General features: G+C 37.1%; 2 protein-coding genes across 5 annotated transcripts; one reads left to right on the top strand and one right to left on the bottom strand.

Moving 5' to 3' along the window:
* Nucleotides 1–2376: 2376 nt before the first annotated feature.
* LOC106070177 (uncharacterized) lies at nt 2377–12997 on the top strand. 4 transcript variants are annotated; one of them, XM_056044036.1, is made up of 7 exons: nt 2377–2462; nt 5036–5195; nt 6064–6211; nt 7238–8802; nt 9653–9884; nt 10498–10731; nt 11775–12997. In XM_056044036.1, the coding sequence occupies exons 2-7, from the start codon at nt 5073–5075 to the stop codon at nt 12038–12040; spliced, it is 2568 nt and encodes an 855-aa protein (XP_055900011.1). In that variant the 5' UTR covers nt 2377–2462; nt 5036–5072; the 3' UTR covers nt 12041–12997. The 4 variants fall into 4 exon arrangements, with proteins under 4 accessions (XP_055900011.1, XP_055900008.1, XP_055900010.1 ...); XM_056044033.1 differs by lacking the exon at nt 2377–2462 and adding an exon at nt 2769–3736; XM_056044035.1 differs by lacking the exon at nt 2377–2462 and adding an exon at nt 4103–4227.
* On the bottom strand, nt 12786–24860 carry LOC106065907 (uncharacterized). Its single transcript, XM_056044032.1, has 5 exons — nt 24625–24860; nt 21115–23589; nt 16159–16356; nt 14123–14241; nt 12786–13374 (listed from the first exon to the last, which is right to left on the bottom strand). Exons 2-5 carry the CDS (start codon nt 23414–23416, stop codon nt 13156–13158), a joined length of 2838 nt encoding a protein of 945 aa, XP_055900007.1. The 5' UTR covers nt 23417–23589; nt 24625–24860; the 3' UTR covers nt 12786–13155.
* Between the last annotated feature and the right edge of the window lie 550 nt (nt 24861–25410).

Here is a 25410-nt window from a genome sequence, read left to right on the forward strand (position 1 = left end):
TGTAAAAATAACTTTAAAAAAACCTTTGATTTCTGTGGGAAAAAATATTTTTTAAATGTCAACAAAGTCAACGTACTGATCATGGGCGTAGCCAGGATTTTTTTTCGGGGGGGGTTTTGGGGGGTGGATTCTCCCCCCCCCCCCCGGGCGAAATTTTTTTTAATATGTATTTATGTATGTGTGTGTGTGTGTGTGTGTGTACATATTCTTTATTGCATTCTGACCCTTCATTCTTTCGGAAGAATGTGCCCTAGAATGGGTTGTTCCATGAATTAGTGGGAAAATTGTAGATTCCCCTAGGGGGTCTGGGGGAGCGCTAGGAGCTCCCCCAGCGCGGGGCGAAGCCCCACCGCCAAGCACTATTTCTGGTATTGAAAGCCAACAAAATGCATATTCTGAGGTATCTACACTGCATTTTCCTGCTATTAAAAAGTTTTATTTCAAAAACCTAATGTGCTATTCTTACTGACTTAGACCCTCCCTCGCCGTTCGGAGCATTTGACGTCAAGCTGTTTCCATAAAAATCTGTCACTGGTAATGTCTGAAGCCTCTTCCCACCTGCCATGAGGACCTCAATGAATGAGTGGCGTCAAGTTGTACTAGGATATCATTGCAACTCTTCTTATGCGTAATTCATTTTGTCGGAGAACATGTCCCGCAAACCTCATGCGTCGCTGTCTCACAATCTTACTATGGGGTCGACTCCCAGTTCGGCATAGGATTTCCTTGATTTAAACCCGAGCTCTATAACTGACTCCTAAAATCTGTCTTAGCCATCTTTGTTGAGCAACATTTAGTGTTTTTCAATTTCGGCAGATGATTATTCATTGTAGTTTATTAAGGGAGCCCTGCCACTGGTAAAAATGTGTAACCTCTCTTGAATACGCTCTTGGAATTAAGTGACTGTAGTTTGCTTTAGATTTTATATCGAAAAGAGAAGTTTTATCGTCAAAATCATCTAAAGGGGTTTTAAACTTTAAAAAAAAAAACGCCATCTGTAGAAGAAGGGTTTAAACTCAAAACCCCCGATTAAATTGGCTACGCTCAAATAATTTTAGTGTGTAATTTGCTTTTTTTTATATATTGAAGAGGTCTTTTTTAGTATCAAACCCCTCTAAATGGGGGTTTAAACTCAAAACCCCTTTTGGCAACGCTCATAGCATTTTGAGTGCGTACTTTGCTTTTTTTTCTTACACTGTAGATTTATTTTTAGCCTCAAACCCCCCTGGCGTAGGGTTTAAACTCAAAACCCCTTTGGCTACGCTCATAGATTTTAGAGTGAGTAATTTGCTTTTATTTATATTGAAGAGGTTTTTTTTAGCTTCAAACTCCACTGGAGGAGAGTTTAAACTCAAAACCCCTTTGACTACACTCGTAACATTTTGAGTGTATAATTTGCTTGGTTTTTATTATTAAAGAGGTATTTTTTACCTTCGAACCCCGCTGAAGTGGGGTTCAAACTCAAAACTAAGTCAAAACCCATTTAGCTACGCTCTTAACATTTTGAGTGCGTAATTAGCTTTTTTTTATATTGAAGAGGGGGTTTATCGTAAATTTTGGAAGGTGTTTTAAAATTAAAATCTCCCTTAACTGTGCTCTTGGAATTAGGGGATTTTCGTTTGCATTTTTTTTGTTTAGTTTTATAGAAGAGGGGGAGTTAACTGCAAAAAACCCAAGTAGGGGGTTTAAAACTCAAAACCCCTGGTAGGGGGTTTTAAACTCAAAACCCCTGGTAGGGGTTTTTAAACTCGAACCCCCCTGGTAAGGGTTTTTAAACTCGAACCTCCCTGGTAGGGGGTTTTCAACTCAAAACCCCATTGGTTGTGCTGGGGCAAGTGATGGTTTAGTATTAAAATCTCACCTAAAATAAACAAAATCAAAGCAAAAAATCATTCACTAAATTCCGATCCCCCTAGGGGGGGGATTTCATTTCGGGGGGGGGGGGTTGAACCCCCAAACCCCCCCCTGGCTACGCCCATGGTACTGATAGACCTAGATCTAGGTTTAGTCCTTGTGATAAATTTAATCCATAAATGTGGAAAAAAAAAGACACCCGTTGACACTATTTGTCAATCAAATATATTAAATTTATGTATTTACAAATAAATTTCGGACACCCATTTGGGGCCCCCCCTAGTTGGGGGCCCGGGGGGATTTTAAAATCCTCCCCCCCTTAGTTACGCCACTGTGGACATGCTCAAAGAGTGCCACAAGGTCGACTCGCACTAGACATTCGGTATTTTGATTTAATAGAAGGCAGGAGAGCTGCAGGTCGCTCACTCTTAATGTATACTAAAATACTCATGTATGCAAACGTGACATGTAGCTCTCGAAACTTGATATCAACAGCATATGAGGCAGTGGATAGACCCGCACGGAGAGCCAGAACAAAGGAAGTTTCCTGGATTGCAGATAGATTGCAACTCAGAAGTAGAAAGAAGGGTAAAGCACTACAGCGTCTGGTAATTACATGTCTTCGGTTTTTCTGATTCAGACATTCCATTCCATGCTTTAATGGCACTATGGTAGAGGTAGCACTTATATGAATTTATTCTAGCATATGGGATAGGAGATGTGTCTTTATCTTTGTGTCTTTCTTAGTATTTTAATAGATTGTGTTTGTTTTTTTTTTTTGTCTGTTATGGTTCAGTGTTACTAACTTCCTTGGTCTCGTTGTAAGCACAAGCCTGGATTAGACTGTTAAACCTTGTTTTCTTTTTTTTATCATAGTTTTACTATCATTATCACTAATTCAATGCTACTGTACTTTTTTTATAGTCTTCTGTAGTGTCTCTAAATAGATTGATATTATTAATGATGTTACTCTAATCAAATATGAATATTTCTTAGCTATAAATCTCAGTTCCAGTTTGTGTCTGTTCTATTTTCTTTATGTTTTCATGAGGTGAGAAGTCTCAAACAGAGGACACACATTTTAATAGTGATGTTAATAGGTAACAAAGTTGACAATACTAGATCTATATAGTGTTAAAATTAGTTGTTTTAGTAAATCTTTATCGTCCATTTATAGCAAACACACCGAATGACAGGAATTCTAAAAAAATTTTAAAGTCCTTTACTTGTGTATTATATAAGATAAGAGAGAGAGAGAGAGAGAGAGATGTGCAGAAAAAATAAACTACATCGAAATACTCGTATTTGGTCATGCGTTCTTGGCTTAACAACACCTAATTCTACTTATATAACCCATCCAGTACACTGGTCCACTTTGGATTCTATGTGTGCTCGCTGCTTATATAGGCCAATGGATCTTAAAAGGTGTTGTTTGACGCTAAAGCTTCGGTAAACTTAAGAAGAAAAAAGAATTAGCTGGCTTAGATCACTTAGTGATAATGATAGTAAAACTAGGATAATCAAATAAGTAAACAAGGTTTAACAATCTAACCCCAGGATCGTGCTTACAACGAGACCAAGAAATTAATAACACAGAACCCTCGATGAGAAACTGCCAGCATAATAGCATGCACAAAGCACTGTTAACTAAGTAAATTCTACAAATGGAATAACGAGTTCAGTGTTGAAACTGTCAGAGGTCTTTGCTAGACTAAGTATAATAGCGCTGGATGGCCTACTTAACCGAGGCCTGCGTAAAAAAAAACTACACAGCGGCCTTGACCAAACCCATTCCTGGATATACAATAACAGCAATTTTAAAGCGTGTTGCACAACTTTGGTAAACAATTGCCTGGCGAATGTATGCACAAGAAATATTGTGGTAAGACAAAGACATTACAAGATCTTGACTCTATACACACTTGCATATATATATATATATATATATATATATATATATATATATATATATATATATATATATATATATATATATATATATATATATATATATATATATATATTCTTTTCTTAATGATTTTAAGAGTGTAAGAGGTAAGCATTGCTATTGTAAAACTATATCTTCGTTACATAAAGTGTCTGAAGATCTAGATATAAGTAGTATTGTATGTTCATACAGGCAAAATAGACAGTTGCGTGTATCTATGTTGTAATATGCTAGAAGGTGGTGATGGAACGCACACAAATCTAGCGCGTTTGATATAGCGCTAATTCGAATATGTTGATTCTGCGGACTAAACTTATTTCTATCTTATATATAACAGACGTTTCTTCAAAATGTGTCAATTTAGTCATGCATGTTAATTTATGACTTGAACTCTGCTAAGTCATTGGTTTTCCTGGCTGATTCAGGTGACCGATTCCATTCTCTCAAGGCACTAGGGAAGAAGGAACACTTGGTTCATTCAAGCATTAGATCTTTTAACCCATTTTTTACTTTGTAACAGTGTTAAATAGGACAGAATGAATTCACTATATGTGTAATATGGACATATTTTGTACAATATAGGTCAACACGTTTTTATTTTGGCATTACTCTTGAGAGTACATTCATTTTATAACATGAGTCAAATTTGCGAATCGATTTTTATCATAATTTTTTTTGTCTAATTAAGCGAATTATAACAGTTGTGCCAAATAGAGGTTATATCAGTGAAAGACCGGGTTCTCCTTTTTTTTTAAATACAAATCATACTTTTTTTTTCAGGTTAATAAATGCAATTTAAAACAAGCAAAATATAAAAATAATTAAAAAAAAAATAACTAAAGCAAAGATTATCTAGTGGTAAGAACTCCTCAATTACAGCATTATATCTCAAGATTGTAAGACTTATTTCCCTTTTTGGATATCAAACAAAATTAGTCAATTACAACTAATTAATTAATCAATGGGTTACTATAAAAAAATGTTTCATGTTTAATTAGGAACAATGAATAATTGTAGAAAGTTTCAGTTTGATCCCAGATTGGGAAGTGGGCGAAACAACATGCTCAAAATTTTTACCAGACAGACAGACAGACAGACAGTCGGAGTAAATTTAAATGACTTAGATCTAAATCTATTTAACTAAATGACTTTAATAATCTTTGTGATTTGAAGTTCTCAGCCGATAAGTAAATAAATATTGGCATTTTCAGTTATTGTCTTTTTCTTTGATAGAAATTCCGTTTAACATCTGAAGAACGAGGGGGTCAACATGAGGGGTAGAAAAAATCCAAAACAAAACGAACAGGCGCCTTCAACCTTACCACCTTGCAAAGTCTGTGGCGAGCAGGGATCTGGTTTTCATTATGGAGTTACCACATGTGGTGCTTGCAAGGTAGGACTATAATTGTTGAACAACTGGACATGAATCATTTTAAAAACATGGTCTCGTAATTAAAAGGTTGTTTGTACTAATAAATTTAATAAATGTATGTGTCGTGAATATGCTTGTTTATATCTGTGCACTAAAGTGAGATTGTGTACTGACAATCGTCTGTGTCTTGACCTTTACTTTATGTGCGTCGTTTTTTTTTCGTCATTCAGTGTAATAAAGCTGTAGATGTTAACACTGTTGTTTTGTTTTTTTACAAAGCTTATATCAGCTCACTCTGTCAGTCTAGTCAAACGTGTGTACACGTTATTTCGTTATTTCTCACACACCCAATCTCGGATCAAATTGAAACTTCGCACAATTATTCATTGAACATAGACAAGACACGAATCAATTAAAAAAAAAGTAACCAGTTAGACAATTAACTACTGGGAAATCTTTTTTTTTTTTTTTTTTTTTTGAATAGCAACAATGGAAACTAATCCTTCAGTATTCACAGATATGGCTAAAATTGTTGGGTATAGTTCCCTTAAATAACTGATAACGTTATTTCTCCCTCGCGTATTCTCCGATCAAGTTGATACTTTAAACAATTATTGTAGCTATCGAATCATGAATCAATAGACAGTAATACGCAATTAGTCAATTAAGTAGTGGCCATTAATTTTTTTAAAATATCAAATGAGAGAAATAACGTGTACATCATTGGTAGATAGAGTTTTAAGGACGGAGTTCGCCCCCTTTAGATAAGCTTTGTTTTTCGTTTTTTTAAGTAGTTTTTAAAAATATTTTGCTTTGTTTTGTAATATTAAAGTACTAAAGTATGTTCAATAGATTGTAATACTAAATTTGGCATTCTAACATCCTCTAGGGATTCTTTAGAAGAAGTCTAGTCCGCACAGAGCCTTACATCTGCATTGGTCGGGGCCATTGCCACATCGGACCTGAGACAAAAAGAAGAAAAAGTTGTCCGAAATGTCGCCTGGAGAAGTGTCTATCTGTAGGCATGTGTAAAGAAGGTAGGTCTCACAGATACTGAGAATATAATGGTCCTTTAAGTCACATAACAAAGTTGATCAAAGGGCATTAACAACATAGGCCTATAATGTTCACAGTGAAGACCTGATGAGTGGTAAATTTTCCGATTCCTTCAGATTTAGTGACTGACTTAATAGATTATGCAATTCTGATCAGCAAATAAGATAAGATTATTTTATTGTTGAAACAAATGGAAATTCAGTCTGACCACTAATGTCCACCTCAGCATTACTACTATAGTAATAACAATATAGATGCTGATTTATACAACATGCGAAGGTCGCGCACTCACCAACAATTATTGATTAACCAGGCTCTCTTGTACTTCTCGGTGATGACCCTGCAACACCCTGACTAAAAGTGGGATAAAGGAGTTTTTAAATATCTCTTTTATAGACTTAAGGGAGAAGAGTAGACTCCCTCGTCCTGATCTAACCGTGGTTTTATGTGTGCAAATTGTCTTTCATATGTTTTACTTTAAGTAAGTTTAAGCTAAACAATATATAATTATACAATCTTATATTTTTACACACACCTAACTAGCAGAGTGGATAGAATGTCGGCTTGAGTCTTGAGGTCTAATTCAGGTCTTTCACCCTTTAAAAAAATGCTTTTAAAAACCATTTCTTATCCCCCCTCATTTCCCCAACTGGTCCAGACAAGTGACAGGATCATAGCGCATTGAGAAAGCTTAAAGCATGAAAGAATGCTAAACAAATACAATTGGTCAAAATATTTCTAATCGGAGATTTATTGTTGTTAGTGTAGAATAGTCTAGATCTATTACAAACTTAATTACTATTACTGATCCTAGATATAGGGCTCTACTAAACTTCGTAGAAGCTTTTTTTTAAAGGATTTTTTCATGTTCTTCTTGTTGTCTGATTAAAATTTACAAAAAAAAAAAAAAAAAAAAAAAACATTCTGTTTTACAATGCAAAAAAAAGTGTTATCACTTTAAAATGGATTTATGTAATCAATAGTAATAATTATGATCTCCTCCTCAGCAATTAAAACTGGCCGCTATTCACGTGTGAAAAAATGTAACGACATTCTGGAGATGATGACATTCAAAAGTGAAATTTCAAGTGGAGGTGAACCTCTTCTTGACTCGACCAACAACAGCTCTGAGTTGTCCATCGTTGCTTCTCCAACACAAGAAAACAACATTAATGACTTGATGCATAACTCTGTAGCTCCTTCTAGTCAAAGTTGTAGATCTTTGGTAGAAACGCTACTTCATAGTAAAGATTGTTTGCAATACCCCAGTTCCGTAGATCTGCAATGTTCTTTGAAGACTTTATTACCTAAAGATCATACTTTTGTTTTAGAGGATGAGCATGGTACGAGGAAAGTATCGCCAACAGCTAGAGAAGAGCTGTTAGATTCTGAAGAGGATAATCCCAATATACAAACCCATCAACAGAAGCAGCAATTTGATTATTGCGTTTCCTCAACGGCCGTAATGCATGAAAGGTCATTTTCACCTTCATTGTCTGATACTACAGGAGCGTTGAATGTTTCTCAGCTGTCACCAGACTGGTCACTAAGAACCACGACAGAATCGTGTTTCTCAAATCAAAATGTTTGGCCCAAGACCCATGAGATTAGTTCTAATTTCCCAGACACTCCAGAAATTTCAATGGAAACTAGATATCCTGATGAGCTTACTGATGTCCATGTCGATAGCTGCAGTCGATACTTTAAATGTCTGTGTAAAGACAACACTTGCAGCCATAATGTATTGCCTGAAAGAGAGGCAACTACAACCGAATCGTTACATCGCATTCAAGGTGAAGGAAATTACACGAATACATCAATACAGCCGGAGAGCTTGAGGCAGGATACCTGGGTCAGTGATTCCCTTATCTGCGCTGAACAAAGACATGGTAAAGAGCTCAATGATCAAAGATGCTCTGCTAACACACATTCGTCATATTCCAATGCTGAATCATTTCTTGACGTCGCACACACTTTGATTCCAACACTTTGGGATTCCAAGACGGAATCAGATTGCCTTATATCATCTAATAAGGTGCTACATGTTAGGTTTGACCACGGTCAACCTCACACCTTTACAACACAGCATCGCGCTACTTCCAATTCTTCCGGAGCTGGCGTTCCTCCAGATGTTGTTGGTTGCTCAAAGTCGCCAAAGTCTCATGGGGAAAATATGACATTACCTCTCAACCAGCTTGGGTCAACAGAACCAAAAGAAAACGATAATTCGATTAGAAGTGATCCAGACAGAGACTCCACATTCGACAAATGCACTCGTTTAAGAAATCTAATCGAAAGCAACAAAAATTTCCTCAGCCTCTGGACTCCTTTCAGTCTTAGCGAGGAGGAAGAGGCTCAGCTTCATCCAGACTTTGAAGATGGCGAACCCCAACGACGCCTAAGTGAGGATGATTTCAAATACAAAAATACTCCTCTCCCTTGGTGTGAGTTCACTGAGGCGGAGTTGGATGACGTCGTACGGTCTTTAAAATGCTCACACCGGAAGTACATCGGAGTCGATGGCAATCAATTGTCAAAAGAGCAGCTTGCAGAAAAAGAAAACTCGTTTCTGGTAAGAACTGATGCATTACATATTTATTTCTATCAGAAGGTTTCAATCTGATCATGATAAAGTTGCCAAATGACAATTTGTTCTTGTATTTATCCCTTGTAGTTTTGTTTATGTTTATTGATAGACATTCCGATGAAGTATTGTCTTCTGTCTTTGAAGGTCTTCCTCTTATCTTTGTGTCTTCTTGTCTTTCAAGCGCAGTGTTTCCACTTTGTTTCAAGCACATCTGTCTGTGTCTTTGTCTATCAAGTTAACACTCTACATTATTTTTGTATTACTTTAGCCAGTGGCGTAGCTAGGGTGAGGGTCCAAATGTGAAAATCCCCACAAATGATTGTCCATTTTTTTTGCATTAAATATTAAAGCCAGTGCCCATTCATGTTGTTTTGGAAATGAGTGACCATGTTGCATGTATTCCACACATTAGACTTATATTTTGTTAAGTACATTATCTCATGCATTGATATCGATGTCAAAATGCAGGGGACCCTAAAGAGACAAAGCGCCCCAGGCTCCATAAAATCCCTTGCTATGCCACTCACTTTAAGTCCGTTCCTCTCTTTCAAGTTCCATTTGCCTCTCTCTCTCTCCCTCCCCCTCTCTCTCTCTGTATTAAGCTCATCAGTCTTATTTTCATTTATTTACGTACTTTATCTCTTATCGCATTGTTAATCCAGCCTCTCTTTTCCCATTTCAATCTCTCTCTCTCTCTCTCTCTCTCATTCTCTTTGCACATTCTGACCATCTTCCACTTTCTCTTGTCACACCAAGATACCCAACCACAATCTCTCTCTCTTTATAAACTATGACGTTCTCTTCATTACATTCATTCTCCTCTGTTTGTGACTAGGAGTTCTTTAATTTTAACAAGAAGGGATCAAGTGACCAGCGCCCTATCATTGACAAAGATCTCTACTACGAGATACTGGAGTCCACCGGTCTGGACATTGATGGGCGTAAGTTCTGTGTGGAAATCTGGGTAAAGATCTTGGACGAAACTCTGAAAAATACTATGCGGTTCTTTCGGTCAGTGCCTGGGTTTAAAGATATCAACATGGAGGATAAAGTGATCTTGTGCAAAGGTTTGGTTTTATTTAACTCACTCAGTGTAACAGTGTGTGTCACATGCATTAAATGTGATTGCTCTTTGAAGCTGATTTACAGTCTTCTGTCCTCGTGATATGATTGTGTATACAGCATCTTTCTATAGGTCGCTCTCACTCCCTTTTCCTCTCATATTATGTCTTTCTTACTCATTTCCTATACTCCTTTACCATTTTCTCTCTTTCTCTTGCATTCTCATAGTCTCTCATTTTCACTCTCTATCATTCTTTAATTTTCTTTTTCTGTCCGCCATTTATTATCTCTTTCTCTCCTATTTTGGCTCTCATTTTTATCGCTTTCTCGTTTCTCTCTGTCTTTTTTATTCTATTTTTTACTCACTCTATCCTTCTCTTTTTTTTTTCTCTTTCTCATTCACTTTATTTATCTCAGTCTTTGTCCTACTCTCTCTTTCACTCAGTATCAACCTTTTCTCTTTCTCTCTCTTTTACTCCCCTTCTTTCTCATTCTCCAATTTTCTCTTTCTATCTCGCACTTTCTCTTTCTATCTCGCACTTTCTCTTTCAATAAAAATCGTACATTCGATCTCCTCTTATAACTCTCATTAAGATCTCATTAATCTTTATTTGTAAGCATCCTTGGATGAGTACACAAACCTGAGCTTATTCCGTGGGGTCAACCTGGAGAAGGACCTGCTAGTCCACGCAGAAAACAGATTGGTTGTGCCAATGAACTTTTTGGTGCAGATCTTACCGGATATTGAGCAAATACTTCAAGGCATCATACAGTCGTCAATTCGACTCAAGGAACTGCAACTCACTTTCGAGGAGATATTAATCTTGAAAGCAATTATTATTGTTTCCCCTGGTATGCTTTTTTTTTTATTTCAATGTTACATTTAGGGCGGCGTTTCTTAACCTTATGGTGGGAGGGGGGGGTGACATTCTGACAAAAAAAAAGTGGGAAATAGCCGCTTAATCGGTTTATGCTTTTTAGGGCCCAAAAACTCTATTGTAATTTCCTTTTTATTATTAGAGATCAGGTCAAACGACATTACCGTACGTATTGGCAATCTGTAAGAAATTAAATTGAGAGGGATCTTTTACACTTTACAGTAGGACCTTTATTGAGAACAATGTCTATAACAAGTTCGGCTGAAAACTTTCTCTTCAAAAAGACAACTAGATTCTTTCCGTCTTTCTTGCCTAAATATGGTTGAATGTCTCTTGAGTTCCATGTAGACAATTCCACAGACGCTTGTTCGTGACTGAAATAGGCCCGCTATAAGAAGATGGCCAAACCCAATACAGACTGTGACAGCTACATGTCCTTTGAATCTCTATTACACGTCAGTATTGTACCCCCCCCCTTTTTATTTTCTTCATTTCACCTTATTTGACATGCAATTTATTTTTACCACGATAAAATGTGCTCTGCACATGCCAGGGAAAGACATTTCTGAAGTCTTCAAAATGCAGAAAAATATCTTGGTGCTGGAAATCGAAACTGGACACCGCCTGTGAAACTTACAGGTGGCTGAGTTGCTGGGCGCTTTTTTGTTTTTTTTCTGTGTGATGGGGGCGTGATATGTAAAAGTTTGAGAAGCACTAAGTTAGGGCTAAAAGTGACGATTTTATTTCTAGACTAGGTCTTACGACAGGAGCGCGGATTCGAAACCTGCAAGCTGCCATCACCGGTCGTCCTGCGGGAGGTTTGGCTAAGATGTAATAATCTTCAAATCTGAAGGAACACCTGAAGCATGTAAAACTAAACGAATGAAAGACAATTTTTACAAATTGTATTGAACAATCCTATTCTGTTATTGTATTGTTTGCTATTGCATTGAAGAATCGTATTCTGATATTGTACTGCTTTCTATTATACGAATTTATTGTATCCTGTTTTTTTAGATCGTGAGAAGCTGAACGACTATGAAAAGGTCTACAACATTTACTGGCGACTTCACTGCTGCTTGCTGCTGAGTTTGTGGCGTCGGTTCGAGTCACCCCTGCGACACTATGCTAAGATTATCTCCGTTTTGACCTACATGAGGCAGATCTCCGAGAGCAGCCGGGAGAGCTATCAAAGGTTGGGCTCCGACATCGTTCGATTGACCCGTCACGTGGACGTTCCTCTTTTTCTGGAGCTCTACCCCAACAACAAGCGTTACAGCTAACAGAATGGGCGCGCATCGCTTCAGACAGGAAGTACAGCTAACAGAATGGGCGCGCATCGCTTCAGACAGGAAGTACAGCTAACAGAATGGGCGCGCATCGCTTCAGACAGGAAGTACAGCTAACATAATGGGCGCGCATCGCTTCAGACAGGAAGTACAGCTAACAGAATATGTGCGCATCACTTCAGACAGGAAGTACAGCTAACATAATGTGTGCACATCGCTTCAGACAGGAAGTACAGCTAACAGAATGTGCGCGCATCGCTTCAGACAGGAAGTAGAGCTAACAGAATATGTGCGCATCACTTCAGACAGGAAGTACAGAGCCTGATACGTCAAACATTTGTGTTCTTTAAGTAGACAGAGAATAAGTTGTTGGTTTTCTTTGTCACGTTTTATATAACAGAAGTTGTTAAAAACAGAGATAAATGACGAGAGAGAGAGAGAGAGAAAGGAGTGAGGAAAAAGGAAGAGACAAAAAGAAAGGAAGAGAATGAAAGAGAAAGAAAGAAAAAAAGAAATCGAGAGAGAGAGAGAGAGAAAGGGTGAGAGTAAAAGAGAGAAAGAGGAAGAGTGACGAAGAAAGAGAGAGAGAGATAGAGAGAAAGAAAGATGAATAAAGAAAGCAAGAAAGAGTCGAGGAAGAGAAAGACAGAGAAAAGAGGAAGCAAGAGAACAATGAGAAGTGTGAGAATACTAGATACAAATACCACAGGGAGATAGAGATGTGTAAGTGAAAGAGAAATTACATTGATATTTTTATTACTTTTCCTTTTATTGCTACAATACAAATGCATCAAATTCCTTACATAAATGTTTTAATGAAAAACGATAGTGAGACATACAATGTTATATTAACATAGTGAGAATGTCTTAATGAAATAATGACATATCTTACATAAATGAATAACAATTGGTGTCAGTAGCTTGAAAAAATAAAAATTTAATACAATCTAATTTCATGGAATTTTTTTTTTTTTTTTTTTTTTACATATCTTCTTGTTTTAATACAAATCTTAAATATTATATCTCTTCATTAAAATACTTTTTAAAAAAAACATTTTCTGGCTTTTTCTTTAGGATTCGTGATGAAAAACAAACGTATTGCTCGGTAACTAGACTTTATAACTATCGAGGCGGTCGACGAGCTCCGGGAACTTGGTTTGGGCAACTTGCAAAACTTTGTCAATATTGTTGTTGATGTTCTTCCGCTCAGAGAAATAGATTCCAGTGATTTGGCGCAAGTCGTAGATCATGTTTGGGGGTTTCTCTGCTACTGCCATGGCACACTTGTAATTGACCTTCCTGTCAGTTGTAGAAAGGAAATCTGCAATCTTTAAAAAAATATATATTTAGAGAGTGATTTTCAATGGTACTCTGCTATTCAATTATTAATAATGCACGACATTATCTAAAATGTAAAATCCCAAGCTGTCCAAGTCTGAACAAAGTTTTCACGTTTTCGAGTGTCATTATAATAGAAATACGGAAATACTGCATTCCTCATTATTATTATAATAAAACTTACCAAGATAAGACAATAGTGGTGGAAATGTGTTGCTCTATAGTTAAAACTTGTAAGTAGACAGAAATAGATTTTTGAGAAATACAATGGTACTTCGGCTCTTGGTCATAATTCGATCCAGAATTTCGATTAAAAATCGATTTGCTTCAGTTCCGAACTATCCATATTTCTAAACGCAGAGTACATTTAATGCATTTTCAGATTTAGTTGTTTTCAGTTCAATAGTTGCTCTCACTGTTTTTCTCGTCTCCTTCTGTTGTTCAATGTCTATCTTCGCATTCTTCGGGACTTTGATTAAAGATTAAAATTGATTTATTAAGGCGAAATATATCAACGACAAGTACAATACCCAATGTTCAAGTCTTCCTCTAAAGTTGAGTCTAAAGACTGGCTGAAACTAATTGAGGCCGTGATAACTACGCTTGGCCTGGATGTTAACTTCTGACTCTCTGTTCTATTCAGAGACATTTAGGACTCCTAAATTTTGGTTGAACAACACGAGTTGAGATCCATTCAAAAACTGAGTTAGCATTGTAATACCATCTAGTACTGCTTACCTTAATAAGTTCTGTGAGTGGACTCTCGACCAAATCCTCGTAGACAACAACATGCAAAGGAAGATCGCTGGATAGCCACGAAACGTAAGTATCGCCCCAGAGATATTGTTTCTGCCAATCTGAGCAAGTCAGAATAATAAACTTATTAGTTGGGTAGAAAACAGTCTAAATTAATTACTGTTTTGTGAGTGTGTTTGATTAGAGACTTAATTGTAGTAATTGATTTTGGAGTAGACCATAACTGGGTTAGATTTAGGTTAATTATTAGGATAAACATTAGTTAGTTTTACAATATTAGAGGTGCGGTGGCTGAGCGGTAAAGCGCTTGGCTTCCGATCCGAAGTTCCGGGATCAAATCCTGGTGAAGACCGGGATTTTTAATTTCGGATCTTGGCGCCTCTGAGTTTACCCAGCTCTCATTAGTTGGGGAAAGGTAAAGGTTGGTCGTTGTGCTGGCCACATAACAACCTCGTTAACCGTGGGCCACAGAAACAGATGACATTTACATTATCTGTCTTATAGATCGCAAGGTCTGAAAGGGAACGTTTTAATTTTTACTTCACAATATTACAAGGGTGGGCTTTTAATTAGCATTAACATTCCCGTTAGTTTTAGGTTTTCCATTTAGGTAAGAATTAGTCGTCGCTAGAATAGGTGTTACATAGTGAAGGTAGCTTACGATTTTACAGCCATGACTACTTCTACACCCCGAAAAACACACACACCTGAATGGGCGTTTAAGTCTGCACCACTCGCAGCCCTAACGACGGTACTGGGCAGTTGTCATTGTTATTTTTAATCATTTACATAAGTTTCATATTGTTTCCTTTATGATTTAGTGAAATATAGTTTTAGATTTGTCAATAGTCTGCCATTTAATTATGAAGAATTAACCAAATATGTATTTTATGTAATGGTATACGTAACAATCACAGTTAACCAAATCTCGCTCTGGTAGAAGTGGGAGCTGGTAACTTTTCAGTTCCGCTCTTTGAAACCTTCTTAGGCTCAATCGGGATGACTGTGAAATCAAAAAAAAAAAAAAAAAAGAATATGTGCAGTGATGTCCAAAATACGGCCCGCGGGCCATCTCCGGCCCAAAACGTGACTCAATCCGGCCCACCGAGAAGTCGGCACAAAGCGTAGAAACCCCCTCCCCTCCAAAGAAAAACTACGTTAAGGCCCTCACATTTTCTTTGATGGATTGGTCAATGACCTTTAAAATTTCTGCATTTATGTAATGGACTCTGAATGTAGAATCTAAGAACCTAACAGGAAGAGTGTATTCATTTTACTTTTGTTGTTGTGTGGCTATTAAGCCAACATATTTTATTTGTAAAGAATGTGTGGATGTTTTTAAAACAACAACATATACACGGCTTTATCAAACGAATCTGACGACTTTCTTGGTTTGAGTCGCGAATAAAAGATTGTTAAATTTTTAAAAGCCTAGATGGTGGGGGTTGATGGGAATATTGACCAAATAGCGACAAGGAAATGAGTCGGTTGTAAAGCTAGCTACAATGCTGTATGTGAAGTAGAGAAATGAAGTCATTTTCTGACAACTTCAAATATCTCATTAAATAGTGAATTAAATTAGTGTATTAGATCCACGGATTTGTAATAAAATAATTTCAGGTCAATGTCAATTCTTTTTTTTTTTGTACCTTTTCGTTCATGTGGCCCGTGATATGAGTGTCGGAAATTAAAATGGCCCGCAAGTCGAATTAGGTTGGGCATCACTGTTCTTACACATAACTGCCACTAACAATGAGAAGACCGTTACAATAGCATGCGAATTCCGTAAGAGAATAAAAAAAAAAGAGTAGCTGCCCTTTCTTCATTCACAGCTTCATTGGCTAGGTCTTTTGGAAGCCCTTTGAGGTTTTCATTCCTTTCTCCTGTTTCCAAATGGCTCAAAAATGAGACACCAAGAAAACAGAACTCTTGCCAAACCTTTTTTTTAGCAATCAAATAAACTTGAGTTACCTACTTTATCTATGTTACACCAAAATGTCAATGTAAGTTGTACTGACCTATAAAGTCCGGCCTGAAAACTTGATGCCGTTCTTCCACAGAGTAAGGATTTCTGATGACCACCAAGGCCCTCTCAAAGTTCTTGTCCCGGACAGAGTGGGTCTGAATGGCGATGTTCCGGCTCATCTGGAGCACGCGTCTGGCGTTGCCTGATTTCAGGTCCGCTGTTATTTCGTACAAGTCGTCCGTCGTTTCACCTATAAAAATAAAAAAAAACATCCCATAAAACATGGAGATAGCAATTAGCTAAGGAGAGCTAAGCCTTACAGAAAATTTTAAAACCTTATAATTTTTAAGTACTTTGATAGCTCAGTGGCTAACACGTTGGCCTTCTACCACGAAGGCTCGATACCGGTATATCGAGTTTAAATTCAGACTTGACCAACGTTTTGTAAAAAAAATGTTTTTGAAAAGGCAGCACGGAAACCTTCTCTCAGATACCCCCCCCCCTTTCCGGCCAACAAAGGTGATTGGACCATCGTGCACTAAGCAAGGTAAAATCCTGAATATTGCGCTAAACAAAAACAAGTGATAAAAATATTTCTATTCCAATCTAGACCTATTAAAAATTAATTACATAGTTGATTCAAAATTATACAAGTTTTGTTTTTAAAAGATATTATTTTATACAATTGTTTGGTTAATAAAGAATAACATTTTCTAATATATTTCATTGTGGTAGAACAGTGTGCTTCTTAAGACCTAACGACGGCTTTAAGTCTAAATTGAATCACGTGTTAAGGTAGTAGGTTTACTAGGGTAACAGTATAGTTTATAACTTTATATAATCATGAATAGTTTGTTGATTGAATCTAGGTTTGAAGATAGAAAGAGATCTACGTTACATCGGTTTGTTGGTTACAGAATAGAGTTACGGTCATAAGGCTCCATGGGACAGAGATGTTGAAGACTGAGATTAAACATCTATGGTGTAATTGTATTTTCCATATTTCAGTGTCTATTGATTTTGTTTTACCACAGTGATAGCCCACAGTGATAGCCCACAGTGATAGGCCACAGTGATAGCCCACAGTGATAGCCCACAGTGATAGCCCACAGTGATAGCCCACAGTGATAGCCCACAGTGATAGCCTATGTATAGTTTATTACAAAGCGTTGACTGTCTGTCTGTCACAATGCTGGTACAAGTTATTTCTCCTACACCCATTCTCGGATCAACTTGAAACTTTGAAAACAAATATTGTTGTATCTAAACAAAAAACACGAATTAGTAAAAAATTAATTAATTAATTACTGGTAATTATTCTTTTGTTTGGTATCGAAAAAGGGAAAGAAATGCTAATTATTTAGCGATGTGGCTGTACATGTTTTTCTATTCCCTGTTATTACGTTTTCTACATGTTTTTTCTTCACTTCATATTATTGGCTGAAGATGACATTTCGCTTAATTATTCATTGTCGATGACAATGCATGAATTAATTAAAAACAATTAATGAATTACTTAATCTATTATTGGTAAATAATTTTGTTTCATATAGAAAAGGGAGCTTATTCCTGCAGTATTGAGATACATGGCAGTGATTTTTCGGTTCCTACTTCCGTTGTTTACCAAACCCACAACACCGAAGTGAACATGTCATGAAGTTGACAACATTGTCATGTACAACTGAGTACTGGAGAGTTATTGAGTGCACAATGTAAGGGAGAGAATACAACTCACTAATCTCTTGTATAGAAGTCAATGCTTAGAAGCAAGCACAAAATAAAAAAAAATATTTTTAAAAAAACCTCCACACATACAATTATATCTCAAAGTAATGTAAAAGTTATTTCCCTTATTCGATAGCAAACAAAAACAAAATACCAATAATTAATTGACTACGTGATAACTTTTTCACTTGATTTATGTTTTGCTAGGTACAGTAAATAATTGTTCAAAGTTTCAACTTGACCCGAGAAAGGATGTAGGAGAAATAACGTGTTCAATTATCTATGGGACCAAGCCCTACATATTTAGCCATATCAGTAAATACTGAAGGGTTAATTTCCCTTGTTTGCTATCAAAGAAAATAATTAAAAACCAGTAATTAATTGGTTAATTGTTTTATTTATTCATGTCTTGTCTGAGCTAATGAATAATTTTGATATGTTTCAACTTTATTCGAAAAGGGATGTGGGAGAAATAACGTGTACACACTTTTTACCAGTCAGACAGACAGAGTGAGTTGAGATGAGCCTTGTAAAAATATTAACAAGTAAAATACAAAAGATACTTTTATTAAAAGCAAAGTTTATATAGCGGGGATAGCCTTTTCTATCAATGCTATAAGATTTATTTCCCTTAATCAGTATCAAAATAATTATCTTATTAATTTTTTTATGATTCAACTGATTCGGAGATTGGGAAGTGGGTGAAATAATATGTATGTATATCGTATAAGACAGATAGACAGAGAGAGTGAGTTGAAATAAGCTTTGTAACTATGATGGACTTTCATTAGAATGTTGTACTTATGAAAAGCGCCCTATCTTGACCAGCAACATGTATCGAAGATAGAAGAAAAGAAAACTAAATGAAAGATGTCACATGTTATGACGTTGTTTAGTCCGACATCGTTATGTAGATTATTATAGAGTAGCCAGCATGAAAGAGCGCCGAACCAAAAATAAGCTGAGAGAAGAAGCAGGCCTATCTGAAACTGACCAAACCCACCCATGCCATGTAATGGGCCGGCTTTTTAAAGCGAAGATTGGAGTTAATAGTCATCTCGAGTTCATAGGTCAAGAGATATATGCTCATCTTCGATCACGAAGGAGGAGCTACATATATTATAGACTATACAATAAAACGACAAGGTCATTTAAAAAAAAATTCAACAGATTAAATACAAAAAGATATAATTAATAGTAAGCTCTCTGTCTCCTGTGTCTGTCTCTATGTTTCTCTTGTACGTATTGAAACAAATAAAACATGAACTAAATCAATAGTTTCGTGCATATTTACATTCAGGACTTTGCTCTAATCTTCGAATCAATTAAGGATAGTGGCTCATCTTTATAGACCGCTTTTTATTGATTGCGCCCAATCAATAGTCTCCATAAAAAGAGCCTCGACTTGACTTTTTCCTTTCATAATGACATCATGGTGTGTCTAATAGCGTTATTATTAGAACCGCCAGTTGTGTCTGTTTGGACCATCATTTGTATATATTAGAATATCCATCCATATCCAACGACAAGGTATGGCATGAACTGCATTCAATTACATCTATGATAAAGTGGTTTAAGAGGGTGTCAGTGGACCAGCACTTTGACAAACCTTTTATTTGATACAAACAAGTGTCTAAAACAGAATAAATCTGGGTGACTTAAATTTTTTCAACGATACTCATGACAATAAGGGCTCATACACTGGAATCAAAAGGGAGCTACCCTGGCCAATATCTTTACACCCTGCCCAACCCACTGTCTCATATAAACGAAAGATTTCAAACATTAATAACAAGGGAACAGAAAAAGAAGAAGAGGGATGTCACGTGGGTTTGTTGTTTACTTAACTAGGGGTGGATATACTTGCATTGAGTTCGCGGGCTTCTCTCTCCACCTGAACAGTGCAAACCAACGCAAAGAGTGCTAGCATATAAACTACGAAAAAATGAACAACGAATAAATGTCATCGTTATCGAGTAAACAACAGTTGTTCAAAACGAACAATATTTCATAATACATAATTGTAACTTAACAAGATACTTCGTTGTGTATCAATTGCACGGTGGTTAACATTACATTAATAATTGTTCAAATAACACACCAATAACACACCAATAACACACCTCCCACACGCACAATCCATCTCGGCGCCCTACAGAACAGCAGCTTCCTACACCACAAACAACGCTAGCTAAAGACACGGCTCCAAGGGCGAGAAGGCGACACTCTTCCCATAGCCCCATGCCTAACACACTGAAACGAAAGAAAACCAAGATCTAGCGATGCCGCTACAATAAAGAACTTTTCATTAGCAACACCCGTACCTAAAGATTAGCCTACTTACTAAAACTATGTTACGTACTGTTAAAACGGGGAAACAGAAAACCAGCTCACAAAAAAAGCTCCCTCCACTGCGGGCACTAAGGATGACGAAAACATACACATACACAATATTCTAGACAACAAAACGCGCCTAATCCAAACTACTTCCTATACATTAAAACACAACTATTAAACGCAAAAAGAAACTTCATGCGCGCATATGGTAGATAGAGGAAGCAATGGGAAGACCACATAAAAGACTAGACGGGCCTGCCAATTGAAAGAGATTCTGTCCAAGGCAGAAGACAGATAAGAATGGAGAACGACGGTCAACAGATCTTGTGTGGTAACGGTCAAACAGACCAAGAGATAGGTACAGAATAAAGGTGAAGATGAAGATACTATTAATTTATATAGGCCCTATCTAAAAAAAAAATTCGTTCCGAAGTGAAGTAAATGAATGTGTGAAAAACATTTTGAAGCAACCGAATTAACATAGGAGATGAACGTGTACGGTGTTCCTAAATAAATGTGCACATCAGTGCATCATGTGAGTTCTCATGAAGCCGGATTTAATTGTAGACCTAATTTTTAAGGTCTTAGGTCCGCACCGTACTTGAAATTCAGAGGATAGTCTTTGTGCCAGCTAGACTATTTTCAAATCAACCGCATCTACAGAAAAGGTTTTTAATTTGCTTGTCCCATATGCTTCTCATATACTTCTAGTTCTTTAATGAAATAGGACTGGTTAGAGTTTGTCAACCCTGATTTAAGTTTACATCTGTGACATTATGGAACCGGATGAATCAGTTATATTAGACCATTCCCCAAAAGCTTGAAGTTCTGAAAGGCTACTTTACCTGCCCCTTCTCTTCTTTTTGTATATCAAATATCAACAACTTTCTTTCTGTCACTAATAACCCCGGACGCTAGAGTTTTGTCTTTAATACGTTATACTTACCAAAGAGCTGCTCCAAAATCCTTCTAATCCATGCCGTGTCCGCCCCGGGAAAAGTCACTAACGCCGTTACAGGATGTGACGTTTCACTCAGTTTGACTTCTCTGGGACAGTCCTCTTTACCTTCTCTGTAGGAGACTTTTGTATCCAGAGGAGTCAAAATGTCATTGCTGGACATACTATCCACTGACTTGTCAATCTGAACCTTCTGCTGTCTTAATATGTCCTGGTAGGATTGTCCAGGCTGTCCAGGATTGTTAAATTCCTGTAGATATGGCTGGTCACTTGTCTTCCAAGAGTCACTTAATTGTTGGAATCGTAACGGTTCATCCGTTGGCACTATATGATGGAAAAAATTTCCAGGAATGGAAACATCTTTATCAAGTTGTTGATCACCAACATCAGATATGCTTTTGGAAGTTTCTTTGAGGTCATTGCTATCAAATGGATCTGCCTTGACTTTGGACAGCTCAGAAAATGTATTTCCCATCTGGCCATCTAATAAAGATCTGCTAAAAACATGATTTGTGACCAAATGGTGATTTTCGAAATTGCCATTGGAATTCTGAGAAATATGTTCATTTTGGGGTAAGAAAGTCATCCATTTAGGCAGTATTGGTTCTTCGGATTTGTTTGCGCTGTAATCCTCAGATCTTCTTGAAGAATCAAACTCTATTTCTCTGTTAATTTTGACATTGTAATCTGGAGGAGAACTCACACTTTCTTGGTTAGATGAAGCACTGGACTTTGTTCGCAGCGAGGAGTATTCGGATTCGGACAGTGGCTTTGGGTTGTCGTAGAAGTTAACCCGAGAGACTGTGGTTACACCATAGGATGTCATGTCTGCTTCAAATAATATTGAATCAGTTTCATTTTGAAGCGCGGTATTGTCGTCGGTGATGTTGACCTCGCTCTCGAGAATAGAATCGAAGCCATTTTCTCCTATTGCTGGGCGCAGTGTCGCCATGTTATTAGCATCGGGTTCAGGTGATGCCAAAACATATTCTTCAGACGTGATCTCGTCTCTTTGAAGTTCTGGAGCTTTCGTAGACTTTAAGGCACCGTCATTCCAGACTCTCTCCAAGTTCATCATTAATTTATTTCTCAGGTTATTAGCCATTACAGGACTAAGCTGATGGTTTAGAATGGCGCTGAGGACCCCTGGAGTAAGAGTTTCCAGAAGCATTTGGAGTTTAACATTAGGTTGCACTAAAGGATCCTTCCAGTCATGATTAGAAACTTTTTCATATCCTTCTCCAACAAGCTTCATCTCCATAGAAGAACTTCCGCTAGTCGGTTTCGGTTTCACCCTTTGATCGACTCGCAAGACTGAATCATCGATTCCTGGAGCATTGGTCCATTTCCCGGAAAGACTTACATCCCTATCTTGCTGTTCTATGTTCTCAGTTATTTCTTGCAGTGGAATTTCGGTGACCGTCCGCTCGAAAGGAATCAGCGACTCACGGTAGACAATCTTATAACTAAGTTTGTCTTTGTCCGTGTACTCGTCGTATTCTTGAATCAAGTCGTCGGTAACATCTTTCGCAATAGGAATATCGCTGACAGTCTCGGCTGCATCGTGGCTCATTATTGGCGTGACGGTTATTTCTGAGATTACAACCGCCGGCTCATCGCCGTTTTCCTTTTCCATTTCGGTTATAAATGTTTCAGCGTTATCATTGGCATTATCTAGGTTGTCTATTTCAGGGGCGGTGTCTATTATCTGCAGGTCTTTGAAGAAACCTGTTGCATTCTCTGATGGGATTTCAGCTTTTCTATATTCGTCGTATCCTTCATCTGACTCTCCTGTTGTGTTAGCTTTGTTGTTCTTGTGGCCTGGTAATCGCAAATATTCCCCAATAGCGTCTATAAGAGATTCGGGCTCCTTTGTTGGATTAGCATCAGTGTCGTAAAAAACTTCTTCAATGTCTTCTTCTTCTATGAGGTCCCTAATGTCTTTGTCTTCGCTTGGGCCGTTGTCGTCGATTATGCGGCCTTCGTATTGTTGGGAGGACACTTTCTTCTGACCTTCAACGTCGAGCGGAACGTTCCTGCTTCCAAATCCTTGACCTTGGGAGTTGTCTTCCAAAGAAAAGCGAACATCCAATTTTTCTACCTCTTGTGCAAGGCTCCTGACCATCTCTTCATCTTTGATCTTGTCTATTGCAGGTCCTGGTAGAAGTTTCTCTTGCAGAATCGTCTGAGCTGTGTTGTACTGTTTTCTTATGCTCAGAAACACTGCTAAAGAAACAGCTGAGATAACCAGCAGACGTAAACCGATTCGTTTCATTTTAATTTCCGTCATCTGTTTTTCTTGTTTATTTTGTTTTGTTCAAATTGTTTTTGTGCTCTGACTAGCTTGCTTTTTAAAAGTTCTTAATTGGTGATAACTGAAATATATTTATTGAAATTTGATGCTTGAACCGGTTGTTGCAGCCAGCAGTGTGGTATCGCTACTTTTAAACCAATTTTAAACACCTGTAAAAAATAATAATTTTTTAACACTTTTTGGCATTTGTTTTTTTTTTTTAAATCTAACCAACGTTATGCAGTCAAAAGTAAACATTTTGTTTTTGGGTCTCTTCTTTTTCTCCAGACATAATTATTAGAGAGAGCGAGAGAGAGAGAGAGAGAGAGAGAGTGAGAGAAAGACAGCGACAGAGAAAGAGGGAGAAAAGAGAGAGCAAGATAGAGAGAGAGAGTGAGAGAGAGAGAGAGTGTCTGAGAAAAAGGGAGAGAGAGATGGGGAGTGGGAAGGAGATAGAAGGGAGAGAGAGAGGGAGAGAGTAAGAGAGAGTTTAAGAGAAAAAGAGAAATAAAAAAAGAGCTAGATAGATAAAAAAAGAGAGAATTATATGCTTCATAAATAAAGATAAGATAAGAGAGTTAAATAAACATATATACTGAGAGAGTTAAACAACGTCACCCGAAATTCTGAAGTCATAGTCTCAGTTTGAAGAATCCTAACACATTTGTAAAAAAAATGTGCACTGATTCACACTACAAACCCTTCCCATAGAACAAACTAATTGACGTATTGTCAAAATATTTCAGTGAGACCATTCTCAGCAAGAAACGACAGATTTTGTGTCTTTCAATAACTTTCTCAGAGTCTTCCTGTCAATTAGTTGGTTCTGATTTCTGTCTGATTTCTGTCTGTTTGTTACAGCAATAGACACGCGTAGTTCAAACAGAGATATTGAGATGTTATAATTTTATATCCACATCCACTCCTACACTCGTTCTTCCTAGAGAAAAGACGCAAGAGTTATACACACAATTTTGTTGTTTTTCTTATAGAAAGCAAAGAAAGGATTTACTTCTTAAAATGTCATCGAGCTACACTGTTCACTTTCATAACATTTAATCAAATTAACGATTTGCAAGATATGTAGGTCATTGTGGGGTCAGCGTATCCAATTGAAGAACTGAACTACACATTATCGAACTTGAGGACAACGTGGTATTGTTCTAACTCTACATAAAATACAAAATTAGTGTGACCAAACTTACTTGAAATGATAAAGACTGCACACGATGATGATTTATTGACATTGTAATTTGCGCAGTTACATATCATGGTCACGTGATGGAGAACATATTTTTACAGTCACTAATATCTTCTGTCCATCAATGAAAGTATAAAATGACTGTCGACCACACACAAGATTCCTCCCATAATCTTTCCCCCTTCACTTTACACACTAGCTTATTAGCTTAATAGTCTAAAGTGTTCGTTTTGAACGGGTTAATGCTCCTTCAATATTGATTACATATATCATACATGTCACGTGTTGTGTGCGCGTTCTTACCACCTGTAATAATATATCCTCATAATGTATTGGTAGGTATCATTTCATTAGTTCCTTCTTTGGACGCAAACAAGTTTACTCTTCAGCGTAGTTCTAAAATGAATCGTAACCAAAGAAATAAAAAGACCTTTCTTATCTTATCTTATCTTATCTATTTTATACTGGTACGTTCTTTCAAAAAGGAAGTACGTGCTACGTGTATCCACGTATTCCTCTAGTCGTGCATGTGTTCAGTAGAGACTTGAAGTATTACTTTTCCTAGCTGATTTAAGTACCGGTGTCCTGTTCCATGCTCTAATGGCACTAGAGAATGAGGCTTTTCGAAAAACTTTTCCCGGGATATGAAACAAGAAATGTCACTTTGTCAAAGTCATTCTTTCCCTTTTTTTAATTTTACTCCCATCTTTTCTATGAATTTCTTTATTACCCCCCCCCCCCCCCCAACTATGACATAATTCCTAATCTTATTTCTCACTACAAAAAATAT

Source organism: Biomphalaria glabrata, chromosome 10 (genome assembly GCF_947242115.1).
Source record: "Biomphalaria glabrata chromosome 10, xgBioGlab47.1, whole genome shotgun sequence".
Taxonomy (NCBI): Eukaryota; Metazoa; Mollusca; class Gastropoda; family Planorbidae; genus Biomphalaria; species Biomphalaria glabrata.